At 34.5% G+C, this 24,629-nt stretch overlaps 1 protein-coding gene across 1 annotated transcript; it reads left to right on the top strand.

The window, feature by feature from the left end:
• Positions 1-664: 664 nt before the first annotated feature.
• LOC131961790 (E3 ubiquitin-protein ligase RNF31-like) lies at positions 665-22,533 on the top strand. Its single transcript, XM_059326681.1, has 24 exons — positions 665-862; positions 3,149-3,354; positions 4,051-4,197; positions 4,429-4,584; positions 4,669-4,725; positions 5,094-5,223; positions 6,330-6,488; positions 6,577-6,727; positions 7,525-7,676; positions 7,992-8,134; positions 8,785-9,030; positions 9,916-10,248; positions 11,061-11,246; positions 11,412-11,618; positions 12,431-12,604; positions 13,678-13,776; positions 15,272-15,361; positions 15,549-15,663; positions 16,708-16,820; positions 17,904-18,017; positions 18,996-19,044; positions 19,289-19,385; positions 20,645-20,813; positions 21,967-22,533. Exons 2-24 carry the CDS (start codon positions 3,151-3,153, stop codon positions 22,012-22,014), a joined length of 3,339 nt encoding a protein of 1,112 aa, XP_059182664.1. The 5' UTR covers positions 665-862; positions 3,149-3,150; the 3' UTR covers positions 22,015-22,533.
• The last annotated feature ends 2,096 nt before the right edge of the window (positions 22,534-24,629 follow it).

The raw sequence follows: 24,629 nt of genomic DNA, 5'->3' as shown, positions 1-24,629 counted from the left end.
TATTAATTACATTTCAAAGTATTGTATTATATTATAAAAGGAAAAATGTATCCGTCACACATCCTTATTTTATTTATTTATTTAATATTTTTTTATTAAATTTAGCATACTTTTCTTTTGAAAAAAAAATATATATATATTATATTTTATATATTTTTTGTTGTCATTTTTCTATGAATGTATGTTCTTCACTGTTGCAGTACTTTGTTTTTATTGTATTTCCTTTCTATCTGTATTGTAGGCACCAAATAGACCTACATGATTCACATGTACAAACCTGATTCTATATATATATATATATATATATATATATATATATATATATGTACCCATATATATATATACCCATATATATATACCCACATAAATACCCACAAAATAATACTATATATATATATATATATATATAGTATTATATTATATATATATATATATATTATATTATATTATATTACAAAATAATACTATATATATATATATATATATATATATATATAGTATTATTTTGTGGGTATTTTGTGGGTATATAGTATTATTTTGTGGGTATTTCCAACACTATATATATATATATATATATATATATATATATATATATATATATATATAACCCTGATTTTATTTTGAAAATAAAATAGGGACCGGAAGTAGAGCCGGAAACTATAAACGTCAAAATTGTAGTTCCGCATTTAAAGCTAAGTTAGCTTCAGGGACAACACAAACCATAGCAGACAGCACATTCAGCACTGAGATGCACTTAAAAACACTTTATTGCCATTAATGGAAACATAAATACTTTCGACTTTAACGCCGAAGCTCGAAACCAACTGTCGAAGCTCGAGACGGCGGTTACTTCATGAAACAGGTACGTTAGTTTTTGTTACTAACTGAAAGTTTCGGTTTCAACTGACGGGAATTGTTGTTTTCTGCGTTTGCTTGTTAACATAAGCGTACAAAACTAACAGCTGACACCTTAAACTCTTATTAAATAACATTTTTATCGTGTATAGAATATAACTTGTGTGTTGTCAGGTCGCGTTTATGTTTTTTATAGTGTGTTTATCAGTGTAACGTTCATGACAGTGAAGCTATGATGACGTCATAAGATGAACAAAAAAAAGTGAAAATAATCAGGACACTATCACAAATAAACACTTTTTTTTGCTGGTAATTTATTCTATAAATAGATGCATAAAACCTTTGATGTATTGTCACTTTACTTAAGTTTATTTACATACGACACATGCCAGACACAAAGGCAATTCAGTGTGATTTAAACAAATAAAAAATAATATTAGACAGTTAAGGTTATTATATTGATATTATATTTCATATATTAGTCTTATATTTAGGATATATAGTCAGTAAGGTGGCATCAGTTTAGTCCTTTACTGGTTCTCAAAGGCTCCAATACAATACATGTATTATAAATGTATTATTTATTATTATGTGCCTTTACCCCACTTACTCAATATATCAACATTATTTATGATTACATTTATTGTCAATCTCATTGTGTAGATATTATGATTTGCCCGGACTTTCCAACTGTCGTCATAAGATGAATCAAAAGTGAAAATAATCAGGAGGACACTGTTACAAATAAACACTTTTTTTGCTGGTAATTTATTCTATAAATAGATGCATAAAACCTTTGATGTAATGTCACTTTACTTAAGTTTATTTACATACGACACATGGCAGACACAAAGGCAATTCAGTGTGATTTAAATAAGTATGAGCATACAAAACAAAGAAAACATAATATTAGACAGTTAAGGTTATTATATTGATATTATATTTCATATATTAGTCTTATATTTAGGATATATAGTAAGTAAGGTGGCATCAGTGTAGTCCTTTACTGGTTCTCAAAGGCTCCAATACAATGCATGTATTATAAATGTATTATTTATTATTATGTGCCTTTACCCCACTTACTCAATATATCCACATTATTTATGATTACATTTATTATCAATCTCATAGTGTAGATATTATGATTAGCCCGGACTTTCCAACCGTCGTCTTAAGATGAATCAAAAGTGAAAATAATCAGGAGGACACTATTACAAATAAACACTTTTTTGCTGGTAATTTATTCTATAAATAGATGCATGAAACCTTTGTTGTGTTGTCACTTTATTTCTCATAAGTGACAAAATATTTCACCTAATTTCCTCGATTAAGACAAGTTTATTTACATACCACACATGCCAGACATGAAGGGAATTCAGTGTGATTTAAATCAGTATGAGTTTTTAAAACAAATAAAACATAATATTAGACAGTTATGGTCATTATATTGATATATTTGATATTTCATATATTAGTCTTATATTTAGGATATATAGTTAGTAAGGTGGTATCAGTGTAGTCCTTTCCTGGTTCTCAAATTCTCCAATACAATACATGTATTATAAATGTGTTATTTACTATTAAGTGCCTTTACCCCACTTACTCAATATATCCACGTTATTTGTGATTACATTTATTATAAATCTCATTGTGTAGATACTTTGTAAAAGCATCAGTAGTCATCCCTATAATCTAGTGACAAAATTACTATGGTTTCTTTTTTTAAATAAACAGTTTTATTTGATTTTCTCCATATCGCTGAGCCAGTTAACAGTTTATTAGAAAATTTAAAAAAATGTTTTGTTGTTGTTTTAGGAAAAGTTATGTCCTTTGTTGTTATGTTTTTACTGTAAATTTTATATTACATTTTATTTTTCTTTATTATTTATATTTTGTTTTGCTAATTAATTATTTTTTACTTTGATGTTTAATATCATTATTGCCTTATTTTTCTCTCTCTCTATCTAGCTTTTACCCCCTTATAAATTGTGGATATTATTTGTATTTTCTTTTTTGGGGATAATGGACCTTCAAACCAGCCTCACATCAATTAGGGTTTATTATTAGTTGTTTTTCTGATTAATCATTTAGTTTTAAAGAAAAAAGTTAAAGTGGTTATCACAATGAGTCCAAACCTAAGGGGATGTCTTTAAATTGTTTGTATTTTTCAACCAAAAGTAAGACTCTTAAATGTATTCCATTAACAATAACATACATTAGAGAGACACAGACAAATGTCACATATAGCAAAGTGACTATTTCTGATTGATCAGCTTCTCTGCGTCTCTGACAGCGATGAGCAGCAGCCCTGCGTCTGTCCAGATGGACGAGGTGAGGAGGAGATCCCTGTCGCTCCTCACCTCCTCGGGTTTAGCTCAGGACGTGAAGGCGGAGGTGCAGACCATGGCCGGCATCCCGCTGCCTCTGCCCGAGAAGTACCATCACCTCGGGGTGGAGGTCATGCTGAGGGAGAACACGGCCTGCCGCAACAGACAGGAGGTAAAGGTTTCTTCTTCTGGTGGTGCTGCTTGGACATACCTAGAACATAACAGTAACAACAGTACCTGATATACTGTACTTAATAATGCATTTGAGGTTATTGTACTTAACTTGAGTATTTCAATCTCTTCCTTTTTTATACTTCTACTCCTCTACAATGAGCCAGATTGTATTTAGACCCTTTAATCCCTAATTAACCATTGTGTAGTCTGAGAACTTTGGGCAGAGGTCAGTTTTTTTGTTTTGTTTTTCCACAAAAAGAGCCACAAAACTCTGGAACTACCTGCACTTCTGGTTTATTTTTTTATCCTCCGACTTTATGTATTTTAGGCTTTGGGTGAATTTTTACTTTAGTCATTTTCTTGTGATGTATTATTTTGTTATCTTTACAAATCAGCCTTTTGTTTTCCTTGAGAATTGACCTAAATTAACCCTTTTATTCCAAGTTATCTCCACATAACCAACTAAATTTAATTCTGATCTCGAAGTAACTGCATTTGGAAAAAATCCTGCCATATATATTGTATAAATGTGTGTTTGTCAAACGTAAATGAAGGTAAATTACATCTGCCAAAATATTTGGATAAAATAATAATAATAAATAATATAGAAATAGACTACTTTCTGTACACTGTGTAGGTGAAGCAACCCCAATATCATTACAAAATGCTCATATTTGTTGTTGTTTTATTTCAGGTTCTGGAGTCTTTGAGTAGACTGGTCAAAGCCTTGAGTATCCTGGAGAAATATGGCTGCAACCTGACCAGTCCCGCCAGGCCCAGATACTGGAGGAGTGTCAAGCACAACAACCCTGTCTTCAGAACCACTGTGGATGCTGTTAAAGTGAGCAGAAGTGTTTGTTTTTTCAATGTAATTTTTGCTTAACAGTGGCTTTTAGTCAGACTTTAATTTGATTTTGAAGCATTTTTCGAGTGAAAAAGTCTGTTTTTCTTGTAGAAAATAATACTTAAAAAATAAAGAGAGCTTTTCCTTGATTTTACATTTCATTTTACACATGTTTTATGTATTTTACATATGAATTACAACTCGCTAAGAGAGAATGTTCCTCCACAGGGAGGCCGGAGAGTCTTGTTTCTGTACGGTTACACCAATCAGCAGATCGATGGCCTCAGTTTCCCCGATGAGGTCACAGAACCAGACACTGCAAAAGTTGCTGCAGTGACACTGGAGGTCATGACCTTACGCACAGAGGTGGACATGATCATTAAGGTTCGTAATAAGCAGTCATGTGAATACCTTTCTTGTGTCAGAAATTCAGTGTATTCCACGTCTTATGTGTCTCTGTTTGTTTAGGGCACACATCCTCACCCAGAAAACTTCAAAGATATCATCCCATTCATCATCCAACAGGTCTGTACAAGCATTTCCAGTGGCTGTGTACGCATACCTGTGCTGAAGTGCATCATTATACTGTTTAAAAACACAGATACAGAAATGTGAACACATGACATATTCTCACAGTGAGTGAAATCAGCTGTCTATATGCAATTGTATTGATGAATATGAATTTTCTGCTATAGTGCAATAGTGAGTTTAATCTAAGTCAACTAAATTGTGTGTTCACGTCTTCTGGGAAAATGAAAAATCCTTAAATAGAATTAACTTTACGTCTTTCCACATTGATGCTCTGTGATCATCTGTCCCCATTCAGTCTTTTTAATTTCTGTCTACTGTGTTAAACATGTGAAGAGTGATTAATGTGGAGCTGGTTTCTTTAGGAGGAGCCACTGAGTGACTCTGTGGTTATCCTGCAACTAGAGGAGCAGCCGGCAGATAAACCCCAGGTCCCATCTCTTCCACCTAAACCCACTACCAGCCCTGTAGCACAACCTCTGAGACCATCAAAAGGTGAGCTGCCACCACACCCCACAGCCTGCTTTTTGACTATTATTTTTGTATAAAGCTACTAGGGATAATACAGTTTTCTACATGTCGCTTGAACTATTGTCTTTATTATTGTGTGTGATATAAACAGTTAACAAAACCAGTTTCTTTTAACTCTTATGCCCTCCTCGGGCATTTTTGTACATTTTGTTTGTACATTTTTACAATTCTTACAATTCAAGAATTTCATGCATCAGCCTACAATGGGAAAATGGTTGAATCTGGTGGAATACAATGAAAATGTCAAATATCACTAATTTTCTTCAAAATGAAATGCTGACATTACAGAATCCATGGTTTTATACCATGATGGCAGTGAGATTAAACAAGTGGTTTGAATGGAAGTCTATGAGGCATTTTTGTCCACGAAGGTCACGAGAGGGAATATCTGGCACTACATAAAAAATACTAATGCAATCAAATCAATTTCGTTGCTGATCTTTGACAGACTCTCATCACCACCAAAGCCCCAGCCCCCTACTATTTATTATAATTCATTTTTTTTGTGTTGTTTTTTTTGGAAGAAATTGTGAAATAATTCAAATATATAAACTGTCACATAAAGGGTTAAAATTCTGAAAATTATTTAATGTTTGGTTGTTTTGATCACATCTGAAGTTGTTTAAGAGATTTATGGAAAAAAAATTGAGGAGGGCATAAGGGTTAATGCCACAATTTTAGATTTAGCAACCATAAATACACTAGAAAATTAAGAGAAATACAATTAAATAAAGGGATGAACTTTTTAAAAATTAAATAAATAAATATAAAATAAAAGAAAGTTAAAAAAAAAAGTAAAGTACAAATTATCTAATTATTTAATAAGCAACCATAAATAAACAAGACAGTAAAGAGAAATATAATAGAATAAATATACAATAAACAGTAGAAAAATAATAATAATTAAATAACAATTTAAAAGTTTATTGTGCATTGAACATGTCTCTAGTGCATGTTCAATGATAATGAACAACCTAGAAGTACCTCGAATCATAGATAGATTGATAGACAGACAGACAGATAGATAGATAGATAATACACTCACTATCTCTCTATTTCTTACCCTCCAGACCCTCCTGCAGCAGAGTGTAATTTGTGTGGTGCCGCTTCGTCTCTGGTTTGCCCGTCTTGTGACAATCAACCTCTCTGTGATGCATGTGACGACCTCTTTCACCGCCACCCCTCCAGAACCAATCACAAGAGAGATAAAATACAGAAAAACAAACAGGGTATGCTCGATTACAGCAGGCTTTTAAAACAGAAATACAGCATTGCTTTTGTTGCTGCCTATAATTGTTGTTGTTGGTGTGGCTGTAGGGACCTGCACCATCTGTGGGATCTCTGCAGTGCACGCTCAGTGCCCCACCTGCGTCCAGAGGTTGTGTGAGAACTGTGACAAGCTTTACCACTCCCACCCTGACCGCAAAGGACACAGCAGAACTATACTTACACCAGCCAAAACATCCAGGTGACGAGAACAGGAACTTTAATTTACTGTCACTTCCCCTTTTTGGCACCAGTGTGGTCTATGGCCACAGGTTCAATTTATTCACCACATACTTACTACTTGCAGTAGTTAACAGTATCCAGTGTTCTCCGAAAAGATCCCATTAGGATGTGTGAGCCCAAAAAAACAAAGTTTGATACATAAAACTTGAATTTCGAGTAGTGGGATACACTCGACTGGAAGCTTGACTCAAAATTCAAAACAGAGCTTGATTAAAAAGGCCTTTACATGTTTTTTCTGCACTCAAGTAAATTAAAAGCCAGATTTTTAAGCAGGATCACCTGATTTCGTTCGGTCCACTTTCAACTCACCCTGTACCTGCAATGGTTAGATCATAGTGAGATGTGGATCTTTAAGGTTAACTTGGCTTTCATCCCATATTTTTGTGTTTCATTTTTTTTTTTTGCTGGTTTGTTAGTTTAAGGTTAAACAAATTAATACTGATCTCCAGCGAAAAGTTGCAGTGCTGTTAAAGAAAAAACTCAAGGAGAGGAGCAACTAGACTATCCAATAAATGTAATTTTATTATTTATAACACTTTATTTAAACTCAGAAGGCGATGAGGTTTCCTCGTTTACAGTACCGACGAGTACATTTACAAACAGTACAGAAATATGAATTCAAAATACAGATAACAGACAAGATAAATGAATAAGTAAAAATGCTGTCTAAAATGGCCAAAGCTAAAAACAGTTGCAGGAAAGTCAGCAATCGCTACGGAATTGAAAATAAATGATTGATTTTCTATCGTCTTCCAGTCCATCTCTGTCTCCTTGGGAATGTGCTCATTGCACTACAGTGAACGAGATGCGAGCCGTCCTCTGCACGACCTGCGAACGTCCTCGACTCGCGACGGCTGCTTCCATTGTTCAAGAAAGCCAGATGTCGGTTCCTACATCTCCCAACACAGGTGAGACTACGACATTTATAAAATATAACGAAATGAAGCAACAAGAAAAGAGATGAAACATCTTAGAAACAGAAGAATAAAACATTGCACTAAATCTAAATGAACTCATAAATTTTTCTCCTTTATTGAGCCTGGGACAAATTATATTTGCCGTGTTATCTAGCGCCATCATTTCATGTGCTATATGAGCAATACATCTAAAAAAAACACTGAAAAATAAAGGTATAATAAGTAATTCAAGTGTTGACATAAGCAAACAATGTTGTTGCATGAAGCAGCGGGCTGAATGAGCTGTGTGTGTGCTCGACCCCTCAGAGTGGCAGTGTAAGAGCTGCACAGTGGTGAATCAAGGCAGCAGCATCCTCTGTGAGGTGTGTGAGCGCCCTCGTCTGGCCACTCGCCCACCTGTCGCACCAGTTCTGCCCAGCCCCACATCCCTGTCCGACCCCGGAGTAAAGGTTTGTCTCACTGCTGCTGCTGATTGTTTCTTGTCCTCTCAATATAAGAAGTCCCAGATGCATCAAATGGACTTCAAACAACATTTAATCTTTAAATCCGTACTGTATATTTCTGCATTGTGTTAAAGCAGCTATAATTGGCATTTTTATAATGACAATCCATGAATTGCGACAATGTGTAAGACGTTCCTCTTGGTGATGAACTTACAGAGAACTATCACCTGAATCTGCAGCTCTCCGCTTCTAGTTCACTCTCACTTCTCTCTCTCATAGCATTATTTCTTGAGAAAAGCTGTAAAAATCCCCCGTGCATTACCTGTTCAGCAGCAAACAGTAGGCAGACACAGTTAAGAGACACACAATAGATATTTCCTTTAGGAGTTTGCTAAAAGAGAGTGAACTTTGGACTTACAGAAACCTCGTAGTGCATCATCAAGATGCTCTGTAAGTGCTGGATGTGGAAATAAGCAACTGTTTGTTTATCACATGCACTGAGAAGGGGATATGGCATGTTGTGTTTACAACTGTGCCGCCTTTAAGTGGCCAAAAAATGTAATTATTATTTCAATATGTATTTTTAAGGTGTCTCATACATAATTTTTGTCTAGTTTCATCTACATAACATGTATAATTTTCTTTCTCTTTCACAGTGGATGTGCCAGTTCTGCACCTACGTAAACACCGCTCCCTCTGTGGTGTGTGAGATGTGCAATCTGTCGGGTAAAGACTCTGCTGGAGTTTCTCTGCCCCTTTCTCTGCAGCCGACTCCCACCAGCAACGCCAAAGATCCACCCCAGCTGAGTGTCAGGCCCCAGCCGAAGCCCAGAGTCAACATGGACGCCAAAAGACAGAGGATGATGAAGGAAGACGGCCTCTATCTCGTCCACCAGATCAGAGTAGGTCAAAGATTTCTTTTTAAAGAAATCAGGAGGGAAACTGTGTGTGCACGCATCTGTTGCTTAGCTCAGTCTGCAGCAAAGAAACTCATTTTTGCAGATTGTTTTCCTAATTGTTTGGTCTATGAAGTATCAGGGGGGGGGAAAGGCCCAAGGTAACTCTCAAAATTGCCTTTTCACTCAACCAAATGTCAAAACCTCCCATTTTTTTTTAGTTTACCCTATAATTTAAGACAGGGAGAAGCAGCAAATGCTCACACTTAAGAAGCTTAAATAATGAAATGTTGTCAAACAATATATCAATTATCAAAACAATCAATGAATAATCTGCTCATTATTTCAGCTATGCAGATAAATCGATCAACAAAAAGTTCATTGGCATTTGGGTTGATAATCAAATATTTTTTGTCTTTGTTTTAAAAATAAATAAGCAAGAAAAAAATGCTTTATATCTGCTTCAAAAAGTTGCTGACTTAAAAAAAAAAAGATGCATATCTCGGACAATTTTAATGTCCTTTTCCACCATTTTCTGTCATTTTATAGACATGAACCTCTTTATCCAACAACTTAAGCACCATCCTTACCATAAAATCACTAGAAATAGAGCTCCAACAAGTTATTAATTTCATCAGAGACTAATCTGTTGGTTGTTTTCTTTATTCATCAATTTATATTGCCATAGAGATGAAGTCTCCAAATCTCCAAAAATCCAATATTACTCAGTTTGCCATCACACAAGACATAAAAATGCACCAAAGATGTGGTATTTTTTGCTTTAAAAATTACTAATTTTAACTTTATCTCAAAATGACAGTGTCACAGTATTAAAATGTCACACAGAAACAGTTATAAGGTAAACAAATCCATTCTGTTCCTCCTGCATAGGAAGCAGAGAAGCGCGGCGTCAGTGCTGAGGAGGTGTATGCAGCCATCTGCATGTGCGGCGGCAGCAACACGAACCCCTGTGATTGGCTGACGTCAGAGCTGCCTCACCTGCTGGATGAAATCTGCGCCATGGCAGCTTCCGTCCAGCTCAACTACAGAGCGGGGGAACCTGGGGTCGTGGAGAGAGACGGAGACGACGCGGAGCCGAGCGGCCCGAATGTCACGGGCGAAGGTGTGAAGCTGTCCAGAGCTGAAGCCAAGCTGGCCTGGCTGTCTGCAGGAGGAGACACAGAAAGAGCCGTGAGACAGCTGCTGAGGGACAGACAGACCAAGGTAGGACGGTTCAGAACCACTCCTTAAACACAGTTTATACAAAAACATACAGTCATGGAAAACATTATTAGATCACCCTTGTTTTCTCTAATATCTTGCTCATTTTAATGTCTGGTACAACTAAAGGTACATTTGTTTAGACAAATATAATGATAACAACAAAAATAGCTCATAAGAGTTTCATTTAAGAGCTGATGTATAGACATTTTCCATGATTTTCTTGATAATAACCAAAACCATTATCAAGAAAACCATGTTTTAAATAAATTAAATTCTTATCAGCTATTTTTGTTGTTATTATTATATCTGCCCAAACAAATTTACCTTTTAGTTGTACCAGACATTAAAATGAACAAGAAATTGAAGAAAAAGGGTGGTTTAATAACTGTTTCCATGACTGTATATTCCTGCTGGAGCTGCAGGGGCTTTAGCTGTATTTCATGCATTTTGTATCAACATTTCCTCTTATTTTTATTTATCAACTGAAGCCAAGTTCAAACATTTAATGTTTAAACGCAAGCAGACGTGCAAGCCTTAATTAAATAATCTAAAAGTTGTATTTTAAGTGAATCCTTGTGCATCCCTTTTAAAAATTTGCTCTGATGTCTTAAGAGGACAACAAATCAAAAAAGTGCAATAAAATTATTTTTTTAATATTTTCCACTTTCACTGAATTAAACCTTATGCCAACATCAGTCCTGATCATAAATACCAATTTTTGTTTGTTTTAGAAATGTAAGCCTTTAAATTCCTGTTTATTTACATGATGCCACTTTTAAAGTGTAATCTCCCTGTTGTCTGTCTGTGTGCAGATGAAAGAGCTGCACTCTCTGGGCTTCAGAGACGTGTTTCAGTGTGAGGAGGCTCTGCGGCTGAGTGGAGGAGAGGTGAAGGGGGCTCTGTCTCTGCTGCAGCGCCCCCTCCTGGAGCCTTTCCACCAGCGAATCTGGAACGACCAGCCCGAGCCACCCATCGATCCCAAACACCCGGACAAACAGGTTAGGCTGCACAGCAAATTACCTGAAGGCTTCTGTGTGCACACCTCGTAAATGACACCTATTTTTGGCACGGAGATAAAATCATTTCAGGTGTGGTTTCATCCTCTTTTGACGGGCCTTTGCTCTTACATGAACTCCTTGTTTTCTTGTTTGTGCTCTCTGCAGAGGATGTGCAGGCGTCTGCTGGCACTGTACGACCTGCCCAGCTGGGGGCGCTGCGAGCTCGTCCTGGCCTTGCTACAAGAGCCGGACATCACCTACTCTATGGAGGACGTAGTGCAGGCTGTGAAAGAGTCGCACGACAAGGAATTCATCAAGCGTCTCCTCAACAACGAGTGCCCCTGCTGCCTGAGCATCTTCCCCCGCAGCAAGGTGGGTCGGTGACCAGTCACAGAGTTTATTCCACCGTGGTTTCAGACACAATTTATGGATGCAGACTGTGGTGAATCTGCAGGTTATCTTTTTAATTTATTATCTTGAACAAAGCATCTTATATACGATGCTACCTCTAAGCTCTTTTTCTCACTTAAGCAATAAATAGAGCAAGGAGAAATAATAAAAAGAAATGCCTTTGATGTGTCAAATAATGGAAAATCAAGGAGAATATACGGGTGCATCTCAATAAATTAGAATTTCATAGAAAAGTTTATTTATGTCAATAATTCAATTCAAAAAGTGGAAATAACACATTATATAGATCCATTACACACAGAATGAAACATTTCATGTCTTAATTTATTTAATTTCTTCTAATTATAATGATTAGATTAAATTCAGCATCTCAAAAAAATGTGAATATTACGAAAGACCAATTTTAAAAAGTATGTTTAATATGGAAATATTGGCCTCTGAAAAGTATGGTCATACGTCATCTTTCAGTTTTAGCAACAACCGTTTCTTTACTTTTAGCACAAAATTAAACAGTATGGTTCATCAATATATATTAAGGAAGTGACTTTGATACGAAATATCATAAAGTTTGGTTTTGACATACAAGCACTCAGTAAATTTTCTGCAGTATATTTTTGCACTGATAATATATATACTATATTATTTTAGTTAATTAATGTGCAGGTTCTTACAAAGACCCTCATTGTTTGCTCTATGTGCAAGAGTAGTTTCAGAGTCAGTTAGTGCACGGCTGTTAACTTCTTCTTCTTCTTCTCCTCCTCTCCGTGTTTCAGATGCAGTCCCTGACTTCCTGTCAGTGCTCCGTGTGCCACGAATGCTTCGGGATGCACTTCACCATCGCTGTGAGAGACAAACACATCCGGGACATGGTGTGTCCTGTCTGCAGCGAGCCGGACATCAACGACCCCGAGCAGCTGGACAGCTACTTCTCCACGCTGGACATCCAGGTACAGAGACAGAAACGTGATGTTATAATTAGGGATGGGCGTTTGGAAGAAACCTGCCAACTCAATTATCTATACCGTTAACGATCACTTAATCGATTAATCGCTGCATGCATACATGGGCAAAATAAAATATATATATATATATATATATATATATATATATACAGTACTATGCAAAAGTCTGTTTTGATAACGGATGCTTTTATTTTGAAAGGACAAAAAGAGACTTGATTCTGTCAATCATTAAAACTAACTCACGTGAGATTAATCTGTAAAGATAACGTCAAGGAGTTCAATGTTTTATGTTTTACCCCCCAAAGTGGCATGAGGTTAATTTTCACAGTAATCCTGCATATTTAAGTGCGTTTTGTGTTTAAATAAGTTTTGGATCAAATTAAACCTAGTAATTCATGCTAGCAAGGTTTGATACAGTAAGCTAGTTTTGCTCAAATTAATCCTCTTGTATTTCTGTGTGTTTTATAATTGTTATTGCAACTTTCAGTTTGCAAACTGTAGCTTTATCCAACTTAATTCTCAGCTCATTGGCTTATTGACGTACAGCTGCAGAACTGAACGCTCGGCCATGTTTCAGTTCAGTGATACTGATACACAGTCAGAGATAAAATTAAGATTAAAAAATACACAGATCGATTAAAAATTCACATGATCGACTAAATTCTTAACCACCATTAATCCATCATCGATTAATTATTCCCATCCTTAGTTATAATTGTGCAGATCAACAGATTGTTTTGATAAGTTGCTTCAGTGCAAGTGTCCCACTTATGATTTATCTTAAAAGAGGATTAATTATAATAAAATCTTTTACATATTGATGTCATGAAGTTAAATTTTAAGTTTTTAAAATGTTTTTGTCTTATTTACTTTGGATAGGTACCACATACAAAACCACTTCATACAATCCAAACGATCCCTTTAAGTAGCTATAGACCAAATTAAATTTTATAAAACTTTTGATGACTTGTTATGAACGTACCGTAATAAAAAAATAATGTGCTAAATTGTTCCCTTTTCACTTTTAACAGTGAAGTTTTCATGTTTTGTTTTCCCAGCTGCGTGAGTGCCTCGCGGTCGACGTGTACGACCTGTTTCATAAAAAACTGACTGAGCACGCTCTGATGAAAGATCCAAAGTTCCTGTGGTGTTGTCACGTGAGTTCTCAAATAATCTGTCTACTTGTTGTCTATCGCTTTACCAGCTCTCACAATCTTTTTAAAAATCTATTTCCTCATCTGCCTACAGTTTGCGTATGCTGATTTGCATGCTATTTGCGTACAAAGCTCTGCCAGGCTGCTGTAGTTTTATCCACTCTGCGATCTAAAGCAGTGATGGAAAAAACAAGCTACTTACAAAGACAAATAAGTGCAGTTTTAACGGCACTAGCACAAGGTGAAAGTGACTGTGGTAAGGAGTTAATTGGTCGCTTATGATTAACAAAAAGGATATCTGCAGCAGACTTAATTTATACCAGATAAAAAAGTCACCACTATTATATTTAAGCATTTCTACAACAAACAGTAGTTGAGTTTTAATGATGTTTAAAGCATCTGAGGTGATTTTCCATCCTTCATTCCTTTTGATTATTTATATAATATTTTTTTATTGTAAGTTTATTTAGTAAAATCTGTTAATACCTGCTATCCTTATCATTGCCCTGTTGACATGTGTCCTCTGAACATACTGTAAACAAAATTTACACCATGTGAACCTCAAAATTTGAATAAAATATGATATGTAACCAGAGTCCAAAAAAAGAGTAAAAATCAACATTGGTGAATAAAATAAATGACAGTGCTAACAGTAACAGGTAGCCGAAATAGGCCTATTTCCCCATACACTTCCATCAGTTTTGCATCTTGTTTTGAACTGAGTTTTTTCCACTTGTGGCAGCATGCAACTCAACTCTTTTTTTGACACTTGCTTTTATTAGCTTGCTACCATGCTCCATTACCAGTCATACTGGTTGTGTTCCGCAGAGTAGATTTTCACACTAACCACAAAGATTTTGCATGCAAGTGGCCACACAATAGAAGTGAGTAGACCTGTTATAAAAATAAAAAAGAACAGTCATATCAGTGAAAGTAGGGTAGGGAGACATGGTGTGTCTTATGCAGGTATTTGGTCAGTTGAAACCAGACCAGAACTAAAAACTACACTTTAAATTATGCATATTTACATGAAGTCTGGTCTAAAAGATGAGAAGTCAAGTGCATCAAAAATGTAAAATGCAAATTTTAAAATGCCTAAAAATGCTTAAAATGTTTTAAAATTATAGTCTGTTGATACATTTTATGACATAATTTTAAAAAAAACGACAGGAAAACACCATATTAAAGGATGTCCAAAATTTGGAGAAGAAACAAATAGTCATACTATAGCATGTTGTTTTTTGTCAGAAAAAGGTCAAATCTTAAAATGCTGAAAATGGCCCACTTATAGTGTGTTGATACATGCTAGAGCATAATATGGTCAGAAATGACAGAAAAAAACATCATATATTATAGGAGGTTCAAAATTTGGAGAAATAAAAAAAAGTCATAGTATAGTATGTCGTTTTTGGTCAAAAATGGTCAAATTTAAAAATGCCGCAAAATGTTAAAAATGGCCTATTTACATTTTTTTTTTAAATCTTTCTATCCTCCTCAGTGCACATCCGGTTTCATCAATGATGGAGACCAGCTGAAGGTCACCTGCCCGTCTTGTCGTAGGAGTTTTTGTGCTCAGTGTAAGAAACCCGTGAGTATAAGCATTTGTTCCCATCTTTGATCACATTTAGAGACCCTGAAACTTATCTTACATTAGATAAAAGGAGATGAAAAGACTCAACAGTTGTAGGAATTCAGCCTTGAAACTTTTGGCTTCTCTTCAGTGAACTAACTGTGCAGGATGTGCTCACTCGTTAACTCCCTTTCTCTATTCTCAGTGGGAGCCTCAGCACCAGGATCTGTCCTGTGAGCAGTTCCAGCAGTGGAAGAGGGACAACGATCCCGAGTACCAGAAGCAGGGCCTGGCCGGCTTCCTCAGAGACAACGGCATCAGTGAGGACACAAACCACATGTTTCATTTCAGTTTCACTCAACCTTTGTGTAGATCAGGAAGAAGGAAAGTCATTTTGGTCTAGTACAATTTTATTCAGGAATTGAAATGTAGTGGAATAGAAGTATAATACAGGGAAAAAAAGGTATTTTGTCCACTCTGCACCTTTTGCATGGAATAAGTTACAGAATAACTGGAAACTAACAGAGTTAATATCATACAGCAATCTAAACTAAGAGTACTTGAGGACAATTCTATAACATGTACATGTTTTTCATAATCTGTTTGTAAATGTAATAATTTTTGTCTGTGTAATTTTGTAACTGTTTTGTATTTGCTGCTACCTAACCCGGCCAGGTCTCCCTTGAAAAATAGGTTCTTAATCTCATTGGGACTTTCCTGGTTAAATAAAGGTTATAATAATAAAAAAATAAAAAAGAAGTATAATACAGAAATACATCAAAGACAGAGGGAACCAACATAATTGATTTCTAATGTTTGCAGCAAGTAGAGGCAGAGCTCATTTTAATTTATATACTGTCATGGAAAAATTTTAGACCATTGTTTTCTTCAATTTCTTGTTCATTTTAATGCCTGGTACAACTAAAGGTACATTTATTTAGATAAATATGATGATAACAACAAAAATAGCTGATAACAGATTAATTTAAGAGCTGATATCTAGACATTTAACATGGTTTTCTTTATAATAACCAGAATCATTTTTAAGAAAACCATGGAAAATGTCTAGATATCAGCTCTTAAATTAAACTCTCATGAGCTATTTTTGTTGTTATAATTATATTTGTCCAAACAAATGTACCTTTAATTGTACTAGACATTAAAATTACAGGACATCATTTTATTTGTTGATAATATTTCTGAAGTAAATACTTAATAAGTTTATAAAATAAATCTTGTGGAAGTATTAAGTTGCAGAAAATAGGGAAAAGTACAGAACAAATGCCTCAAATTTGTACTTGATTACTTTTCACCATTGTTTGCATAAATAGATTTAGTGATATGTGCTGTCTTTCTTCTTGCAGCCTGTCCTCACTGCAGGTTCCAGTACGCTCTGACGAAAGGCGGCTGCATGCACTTCAACTGCTCCCAGTGCAGGTACCAGTTCTGCAGTGGCTGCAACAACCCCTACCACAAGGTGAGCTCAAGCTACGTGGTCCAGAGAAACATTCACAGGTTGACCAGAATACGTGTTTCTACAGTAGACTTCCACTTGCTTTATGTACTTTAGAAATAACAACTTTTAGCAATAGGAAAAGTGATATTTTTGTTTTCAGAGACACTTTTATTGTGAGTTTCTGACTTTCTTGCATTGGAAAATTTTACAGAATGTGATCTCAGATTTGCATATAGCATTTATGCTTTTTTTTTTGTCGGAGGAGACAGTGGAGTAATTATAAAGTGCCATCTGTTCTGTTTAACCCTCTAGACCCCAAACCAGCTGTTTCAGGGTATTTTTTTTTGCTCTTTTTACATTTTATTCATTGTGGCTTAGTATTTCACTGCAATACATACAATATTTAAGTCCTGCAGCTATATGCAATCAACACAATCATGGCTAGAAATGGAAACAGCTCAAAAATGTATAATAATAATATATAATGACAAAAATGATATAAAAAGAAAAAAACGTGGATACATTTTTTTTTTAAATTGGAATAAAATTGAATTTATGTACACAAAAAAAATTAAACAAAAAATATACATATTTAACTATTGGCATTCCCATAGCCTCTCCTGTCCTCTCCTCTCTGCTCTGTGTAAACAGCCTCTCCTGTCCTCTCCTCTCAGCTCTGTGTAAACAGATTTTCAGTAAATATTTGTCATGGGACTGTTTCTGAGGAGCAGAATTTAAAGTTTTTAACAGGATCTAGTTATTACAAAGGGTTTATTTCTGATGACGTTTTAAATGAGACATGTAGAATAAAGTGATTTTGACAGAAATATCACAATTTTAAGCTTTCTTTTGGTTACTTTTTATAACTTTCGTAACCTGCGATCCATTCGAGGACTGTCAGAAAGTTAAAATTTCGATCATAATGCACGTTTATACAGTTTGTTTTTACGATAAACGGTTTATTTCTGGTAACATTTCTAAGAAAACATATGTTTCTATCCCTCTGGCAGGATGGGTTACTTACTGTCATATCTGCAGATACAAGCATACTTAGTGAGGTGTTGATTACTCTCCTGTGTTTTTTTTCTGTGTTATCTCTTGCAGACGGGATGCAAGACAGCCCAGTGCAGTTACCCCGGTCTACATGCTCATCACCCCCGGGACTGTCTCTTCTACCTCAGAGACTGGGAGCCGCCCAGACTACAAGCCCTGCTGCAGGTATTTGTTTTATCTCATGTTGTTGATTTTCATACACAAAATGTTTCTGCTTGCCATGCAAACTCTTCTGTAGTGCAAGTAGACTTCCTTTGTAACTCTGCTCTAGATCAAACAGCTGAGGTTCCTGTATGTTATATAATAAAGTTAATTGTGGGGTGTTATTATATTTAGCCATTTGGCTATAAACAAATATTGTTGTTTTATAGTTTCTCATTTGTATTTCGGTCTTACCACTTTTACTTCCTGGAGAACAATATTTGAGAAGTTATGTGATACCAGCAGATAGATTGTTTTGACAACTTTGGCCACAACAAAAAAAGTGTAGTATTTAAGCCACTATTTTAGCTTGAAATGTTATATGTCAGATAGCAGAAGCAAAGCGACAAAATACTTCGTCTTCACCTCCTTTTTTGCAGCCCCAACCGTGATTTCAAGCTTTATTTAAAACCTAACCTTCCTGTTATGTTCGTTTGTCAGGAACAGCAAAAATGTTTGTGGGTCAGTTTGACCCGGGGCATGTTTAATTATCCAAAAGTGTCAGAAACTCCCAATAAACACTGATATTTCATGATTAACTCCATTAATAACTTTTTCAATCAATATTTAGTGCATAATTCACTCGTTTTTCATAATAAAATGCATGTTAAAACTTTTTTTATGTACATTGGAATGACCTACATATAAAATACAATGGTTTTTTTTTACATGAAATTGATATGTGAAATGAACCATTTTCATTTTATATGTTGATTACTCTTATTAAGCCAAGCAGAATAAATTTAATCCCCCAAAAATTTTTTTTTTTTTTGATTTTTTTTAACTTTGAAATGGGTCAATTTGACCAGCAACATAACAGGAGGGTTCATTTTAGCCCTGATTCAAACGTTTGAATAAATGTACAAGTGAAGATGTTTTTGAAAGATTCAAACTGGAGGAAATTAATAAATTTTCTTGATTTTTTCCCCCTTTTCTCTGCAGAGGAGCGGTGTGGAGTTCAACACAGATCCTTCTAACGAAACTCAAACTGGTAAAAAAAAAAAAAGCTTTTGTTCATTCCTTCTTGTCAAACATGTTGTTTTTCATCACATGTAGAAAGTCAAGAAAAAAGAAAATATGTGAAATTTATATACCTTTACCTAATGTAAAAACCTATTTTGGAAAATGGTGAAAAATTTGCAAAAGTTTAAATTCATCAATGTAATGTATGAAGTTGATATGTCTTCTTAAATTAATTTCTAATATTTGACTCCGTCTTCTCCTCTTCGACACAGACGCCTGCTGTGTGATGGAGCAGAAAGATGAAGCAGGTCTCCAGATTGATTCACCGTGTGGCCTTCAAATACAGCCGGGACAAGCTGGACTCTGCGAGTAAGTGCCCTGACTGCTGCTGTTAATATTGTCTGACGCTATTTTTTTTACCAGCTCTCTACCAGCCACTTTGACAGGAAATTCTTGTCTAAAACAAAAAAGTCATACTATATTATGTTGTCCAAAATTGCTTTAAAAACATATATGTTTTCCAAATTGGCATAAAAAATATCATAGGTCTTTTTTTAATACCCCAAAATACTTAAAGTGGTATTTTTAGACTCTGTTGGTACATATTTCAGTATATTCTGTCAAAAAATCACACAAAAAAACAACATATTATGTGATCTCCAAAATGTTAAAAAAAAAGTCGTACTATTGTATTTTGCTTTCTAAAATGCCCCAAAAAATGCCTAAAATAACCCAATTACAGTCTGTTGATGCACATTAGAACACAATATTGCCAGAAATGAAATGAAATGAAATGAAAAACACCATATTATCAGATGTCTGAAATAAAAAAAAATAAAATAAAAAGTAAAATTCATGTTGAAAGTTTTTCATGAAAAAAGTCATAACGCTCAAATTAATCTCATTACACTCTGTTGATACATGTAATAGTAGGCTATAGTTTTTCCATAAATTACGGAAAAACACCATATTTTGAGATGTCCAGAATTTGAAAAAAAAAGTCATACATACATGTTGAAATTTTTCGTGAAAGAGTCATACAATTTTTAAATGCTGCGATACTCACAAAATGGCCTTATCATAGTCTGATGATACTTGTCGTAGGGTGGCTTTTCCAGAAATAACAAAAAAAAACAACATATTTTGAGATGTCCAAAATTAATTTAAAAAAAGTCATACTATATAGCATGTTGTTTTTTGACAAAAATTGACAAATTTTAAAATGCGTAAAATTGCTTAAAATGGGTCAATTATAGTCTGTTGATACATACTAGAGCATAATTGGGCAAGAAATGACAGAAAAACATCATATTATGGAATGTCGAAAATTTGAAAGAAAAAAAAAAGTCATACATTAAATTGCCTATGGAAACACTCCCTTATCATGTTCCCTTCCTATGTGATGGTGCCATTTATTTCTCTTGTGTTACATAATTTACACACAGTGTTATTACTATGCCAATAGCCATCCTTTGTTACATCCTTTTTGAGTGAAATGATCAATAAATGTCATATGTTACACTTTTGATGAAGTTTTTTGTGTTTCCTGCAAAAAAAAATGACGTAGGCGATTATTTTAACAGGGTGACGATATGAAACTTCCAGTGTGTTCTTGTGTGTTGCTGCAGGAAGCACTACAGGGAGTACCTGGTGAGTCTGATCAACGCTCACTCTCTGGACCCCGCTCTGCTCTACGAACCCAACGAGCTGATCCGGGCCTGTGAGAGGTACCAGGTGGCTGACACACAGAGAGGAGAGAACGAGGAGGAGAACCTCTACCACGCTCGACTGCTCAAGGTGAGATACATCTTTCTCCTGCCGCACAGCGTCAAAGGTAGATGTTGTGTCTTTAGGTAGAAATAGTTTCTGGAGGAGCAGAAGGTTTGACTTACCAGACGACCTGCAAAAGATCGGTCCTTCGTTTTAAAAGCAGTTAAAGATGTTTTTTACTTCTTTTGGTCCCTTGAAAAGAAAGCAGAAACATCAAAACATTCTTTAAGCTCTGGATTCGTTCGTTTATTTATTTATTGGATCTCCATTAGCACCAGCACATTAGCATAGCTGTTCTTCCTGGAGTCCAAACATTAAATCAAATTGTCCATTCTCCGAGTTCATCAACAAAACAAAAACAACAACAACAACAGTCAATACAGAACAATACACAAGACATGACGCAACAGTAAAATTAAGAGTCCATACACAACATACAAACACCATAGTATAACATACAAGCAGATACCAAAAAATCATTAAAGACCTTATTCATCATTAGACAGTCAAGAAGATTCACTATGATACAAAGGCAACAATTTTTTACTTGGAATAAAATGGTAGTAGTCTATGGTAGTTTTGTACTTCTGACCACATGCTTTAATTATTTATTCATTTATTTATTCATGTATACATTTTAATTTTATTTTTTGGTATACTACAATTTAATCAGAGTGTTTTTGTTCATTTTCGTTTGTGTATGTGTATATGTGACTGTTTACATGTACATAAATGTATAAAAAAGAGAGAAGAAAAGGATAATTATATATATATATATATATATATATATTTACAAAAAAGAAAGAAAATAAATACAATTTAAAAATATAATTAACTAAAAAAACTAAAAACAATTCTACATTCAGAAAAAAAAGAAAATATATATACATAAATAATAAACAAGTGGTAAAAGCCAAAAAACAAAATGAAGTTATAAATGAATAAATAAGTAAAATAAATTTGACTGAAATAGTAAGCAAGACACACACATACACAAAAAATATATTTTTAAATTTTATTTATTTTTCTTTTCAGTCTCACTTACTATTAACCACTATTTTACTTATTAATTTATTAATTTACCACTTGTTTATTATTTATTTATATAATGTTCTTTGCATGTAGTTTGTGTTTTTGTCTTGATTTATGTCTAATAATGTTTTTTTCCCTCCACGCTCAGAAACTGATGGAGGTCCCTCTTGGAGAAAAAGTCCCTCGAAACATGTAAAAGGTTCCTGAAACAGAACATCACCAGCTCCCATAAATCCTCCTGAGTCTGTTTCATCGAGCACTTATAGAACAAGAACGACTCTCTGGAAATCAGCACCACATTTGGTTGTTTACAAGCCGTTTCTCACCATCTACAGAGTCGTTTTGGTCTCCACCCTCTGACAACAAATGTTTCAGCTGTGTGTCAAACAAAACATGGAAAGTTTAATTGGCAGCAGCTGCGTGTGGTTTGTCTCCGTTCATAAACACATTTTTTCTGTTTTAAGTTCTCACAGTTGAAGGTTAAACTCTTTCTGTCCTTGTTGATCATCTTGATAAATTATGAAGGATTATAAACAGTTTTGCCTCTTTCTGATTTTTCATCTCAGTTTTTAAACTCTTCTTAAAGAATTGTACTTTTGGATGACGGAGTTGGATCTTGTACGAGATTTATCTTTTGCACAAGAAAGAAGAAAGCCTCTTTTTTGGAAATGTATGTGAATAAAAAAATCTATTTTAGAACAATGTAGCAATATTAGGTAAAAAAAATTATGAAAAACTATTATACAGAAATGAATCTAAAGGGTTATACAATGTTGACATATGACTGTTGAGCTTTTCTTCTGTCAGGGTTTTTTGTCTGTCTCGCTTTATATGTGATGATGAATCAAATAAATAATTATTTTAAAATGTGGATTTATTTATTAACATGAGCACGATGTAAGTGGTTAAAAGCCATCAATTTAATGAGTCACTTAAATTGATTCAGTAAGTTGTTAAATAAAAATACATTTTATAATGTTTTTATGAAATACTTTTACTTCTTTTTACTTTTAAAATCAATGCAAAGTATTCAGACTTTTTACCACATAATTAGTAACATGATGCATAATTTGCACAAAAAAAAAATGTCTTAATATAAGTAATTAACTGGGGAAGTTTAATGGTGATATTTAAATTAAAGGTTAAACTATTTCTAACCATTTATTTCCCTTTATTACATCACAGTGTGGTACTTTAAATAAAAAGTCTAAATACTTCTAAACATTTATTATTACTGTTATTAATAAATTGTACATACACCTACATCCTCAGTTGATCAGATCATGTGATTTTACCCCTTTAAGATAATGGCCTATGTCAAGTGTGTGACTTAAGTGGATTTATTATGCCTAAGTCAAAATAAAATGTGACTTAGACAATTTTTTGAACATGCCTTTGTGACTAAAGCAAGATATGGTAACACTTTATTTTGAAGGTGTCTACATAAGAGTAACATGAGCGTGTCATAAACATGACATGGGATGTGTCATGAACATTAATGACACTTTGAAGTAACATTAATGCTCATGATACTTGTCATGTCATGTTTCTGACAGGCTTGTGTGAGTCTTATATAGATACCTTCAAAATAAAGTGTTACCATATCTTGCCTAAGTCACAAAGGCATGTTAAAAAAAATGGCCTAAGTCATTTATTTCTCTTAAGTTACATAATTTACACACATTTTGAGACATATATTGTACTTTTTATTCCTCTACATTTAGCTGACAGCTTTAGTTACTTTTCAGGTCAAGATTTAAAATGAAAAACATGATACATTTAAAATGATTACCCATTTTTATAAATTAAACCACTTAAGTGGAGTCATTTCACAGTGTGGTATTAGTACTTTTACTGAAGTAAAGGATCTGAACACTTCTCCCACCACTTTTTTTTTTTTTTTATTATTATTTTTTTCTGCGTTTCTGCGCATGCGCGGCCTTCCCGGCTACTGCGCACGCGTGGGTTTGCGCATGCGCAGAAGCGAAAAAAGTCCGCGCATGCGCAGAAGCGGGAAAAAGCCGCGCATGCGCAGAAGAAGAAAAAGCCGCGCATGCGCAGAAGCGCCGGGAAAGCCGCGCATGCGCAGAAGCGAAAAGAACCGCGCATGCGCAGAAGCGCAGGGGAAAAAATAATAATTAAAAAATTTAAAATAAATAAAAATTTAAAAATAAAAAAATATAATAAAATAAAGAAAAAAAATTAATGTAAAAAAAAAAGTTAAAAAAAAAGTAAAGAAGTAAAAAAGACAGTGGTGGAAGAAGTGTTCAGATCCTTTACTTCAGTAAAAGTACTAATACCACACTGTGAAATGACTCTACTCCGCTCATTTTAACTACCTAATAAACTTTTAAGTGGTTTAATTTATAAAAATGGGTAATCATTTTAAATGTATCATGTTTTTCATTTTAAATCTTGACCTGAAAAGTAACTAAAGCTGTCAGCTAAATGTAGAGGAGTAAAAAGTACAATATATGTCTCAAAATGTAGTGGAGTAGAAGTATAAAGTTACATAAAAGTACCTCAAAATTTTACTTTAAGTCCAGTACTTGAGTAAATGTACATAGTTACTTTCCACCATTGCTACCTGCCTCTTCTAACTTATACATATCAGTTAAGAGTCCTCCTTCAGAAACTGTATGAGGATTAAAGGGATAGTTTGTGCATTATTATACAAAACTTGGTACAATTATTGTCAATGCCCTCCTGAGGATAACCCTTTATTGATCGGCTCCTAGGTGGCACTGTGGTGGCAGTCTAATTTAATATTTGGTAGCGTGGCCACACTATAACACTTAAGGCAATGAAATT

The sequence above is a fragment of the Centropristis striata genome, chromosome 23 (assembly GCF_030273125.1).
Source record: "Centropristis striata isolate RG_2023a ecotype Rhode Island chromosome 23, C.striata_1.0, whole genome shotgun sequence".
NCBI lineage: Eukaryota > Metazoa > Chordata > Actinopteri > Perciformes > Serranidae > Centropristis > Centropristis striata.
Note: the sequence above shows the minus strand (reverse complement) of the source record. Positions and strands in the feature narration are given on the sequence as shown.

Bases quoted from the DNA above. Each gene is read 5' to 3' on its own strand.
- LOC131961790 (XM_059326681.1), top strand. From the start codon at position 3,151: ATGAGCAGCAGCCCTGCGTCTGTCCAGATGGACGAGGTGAGGAGGAGA. The intron at 4,726-5,093 runs GTCTGTACAAGC...TGGTTTCTTTAG, and splicing joins TCCCATTCATCATCCAACAG to GAGGAGCCACTGAGTGACTC. The intron at 19,386-20,644 runs GTAAGTGCCCTG...GTGTTGCTGCAG, and splicing joins GGACAAGCTGGACTCTGCGA to GAAGCACTACAGGGAGTACC.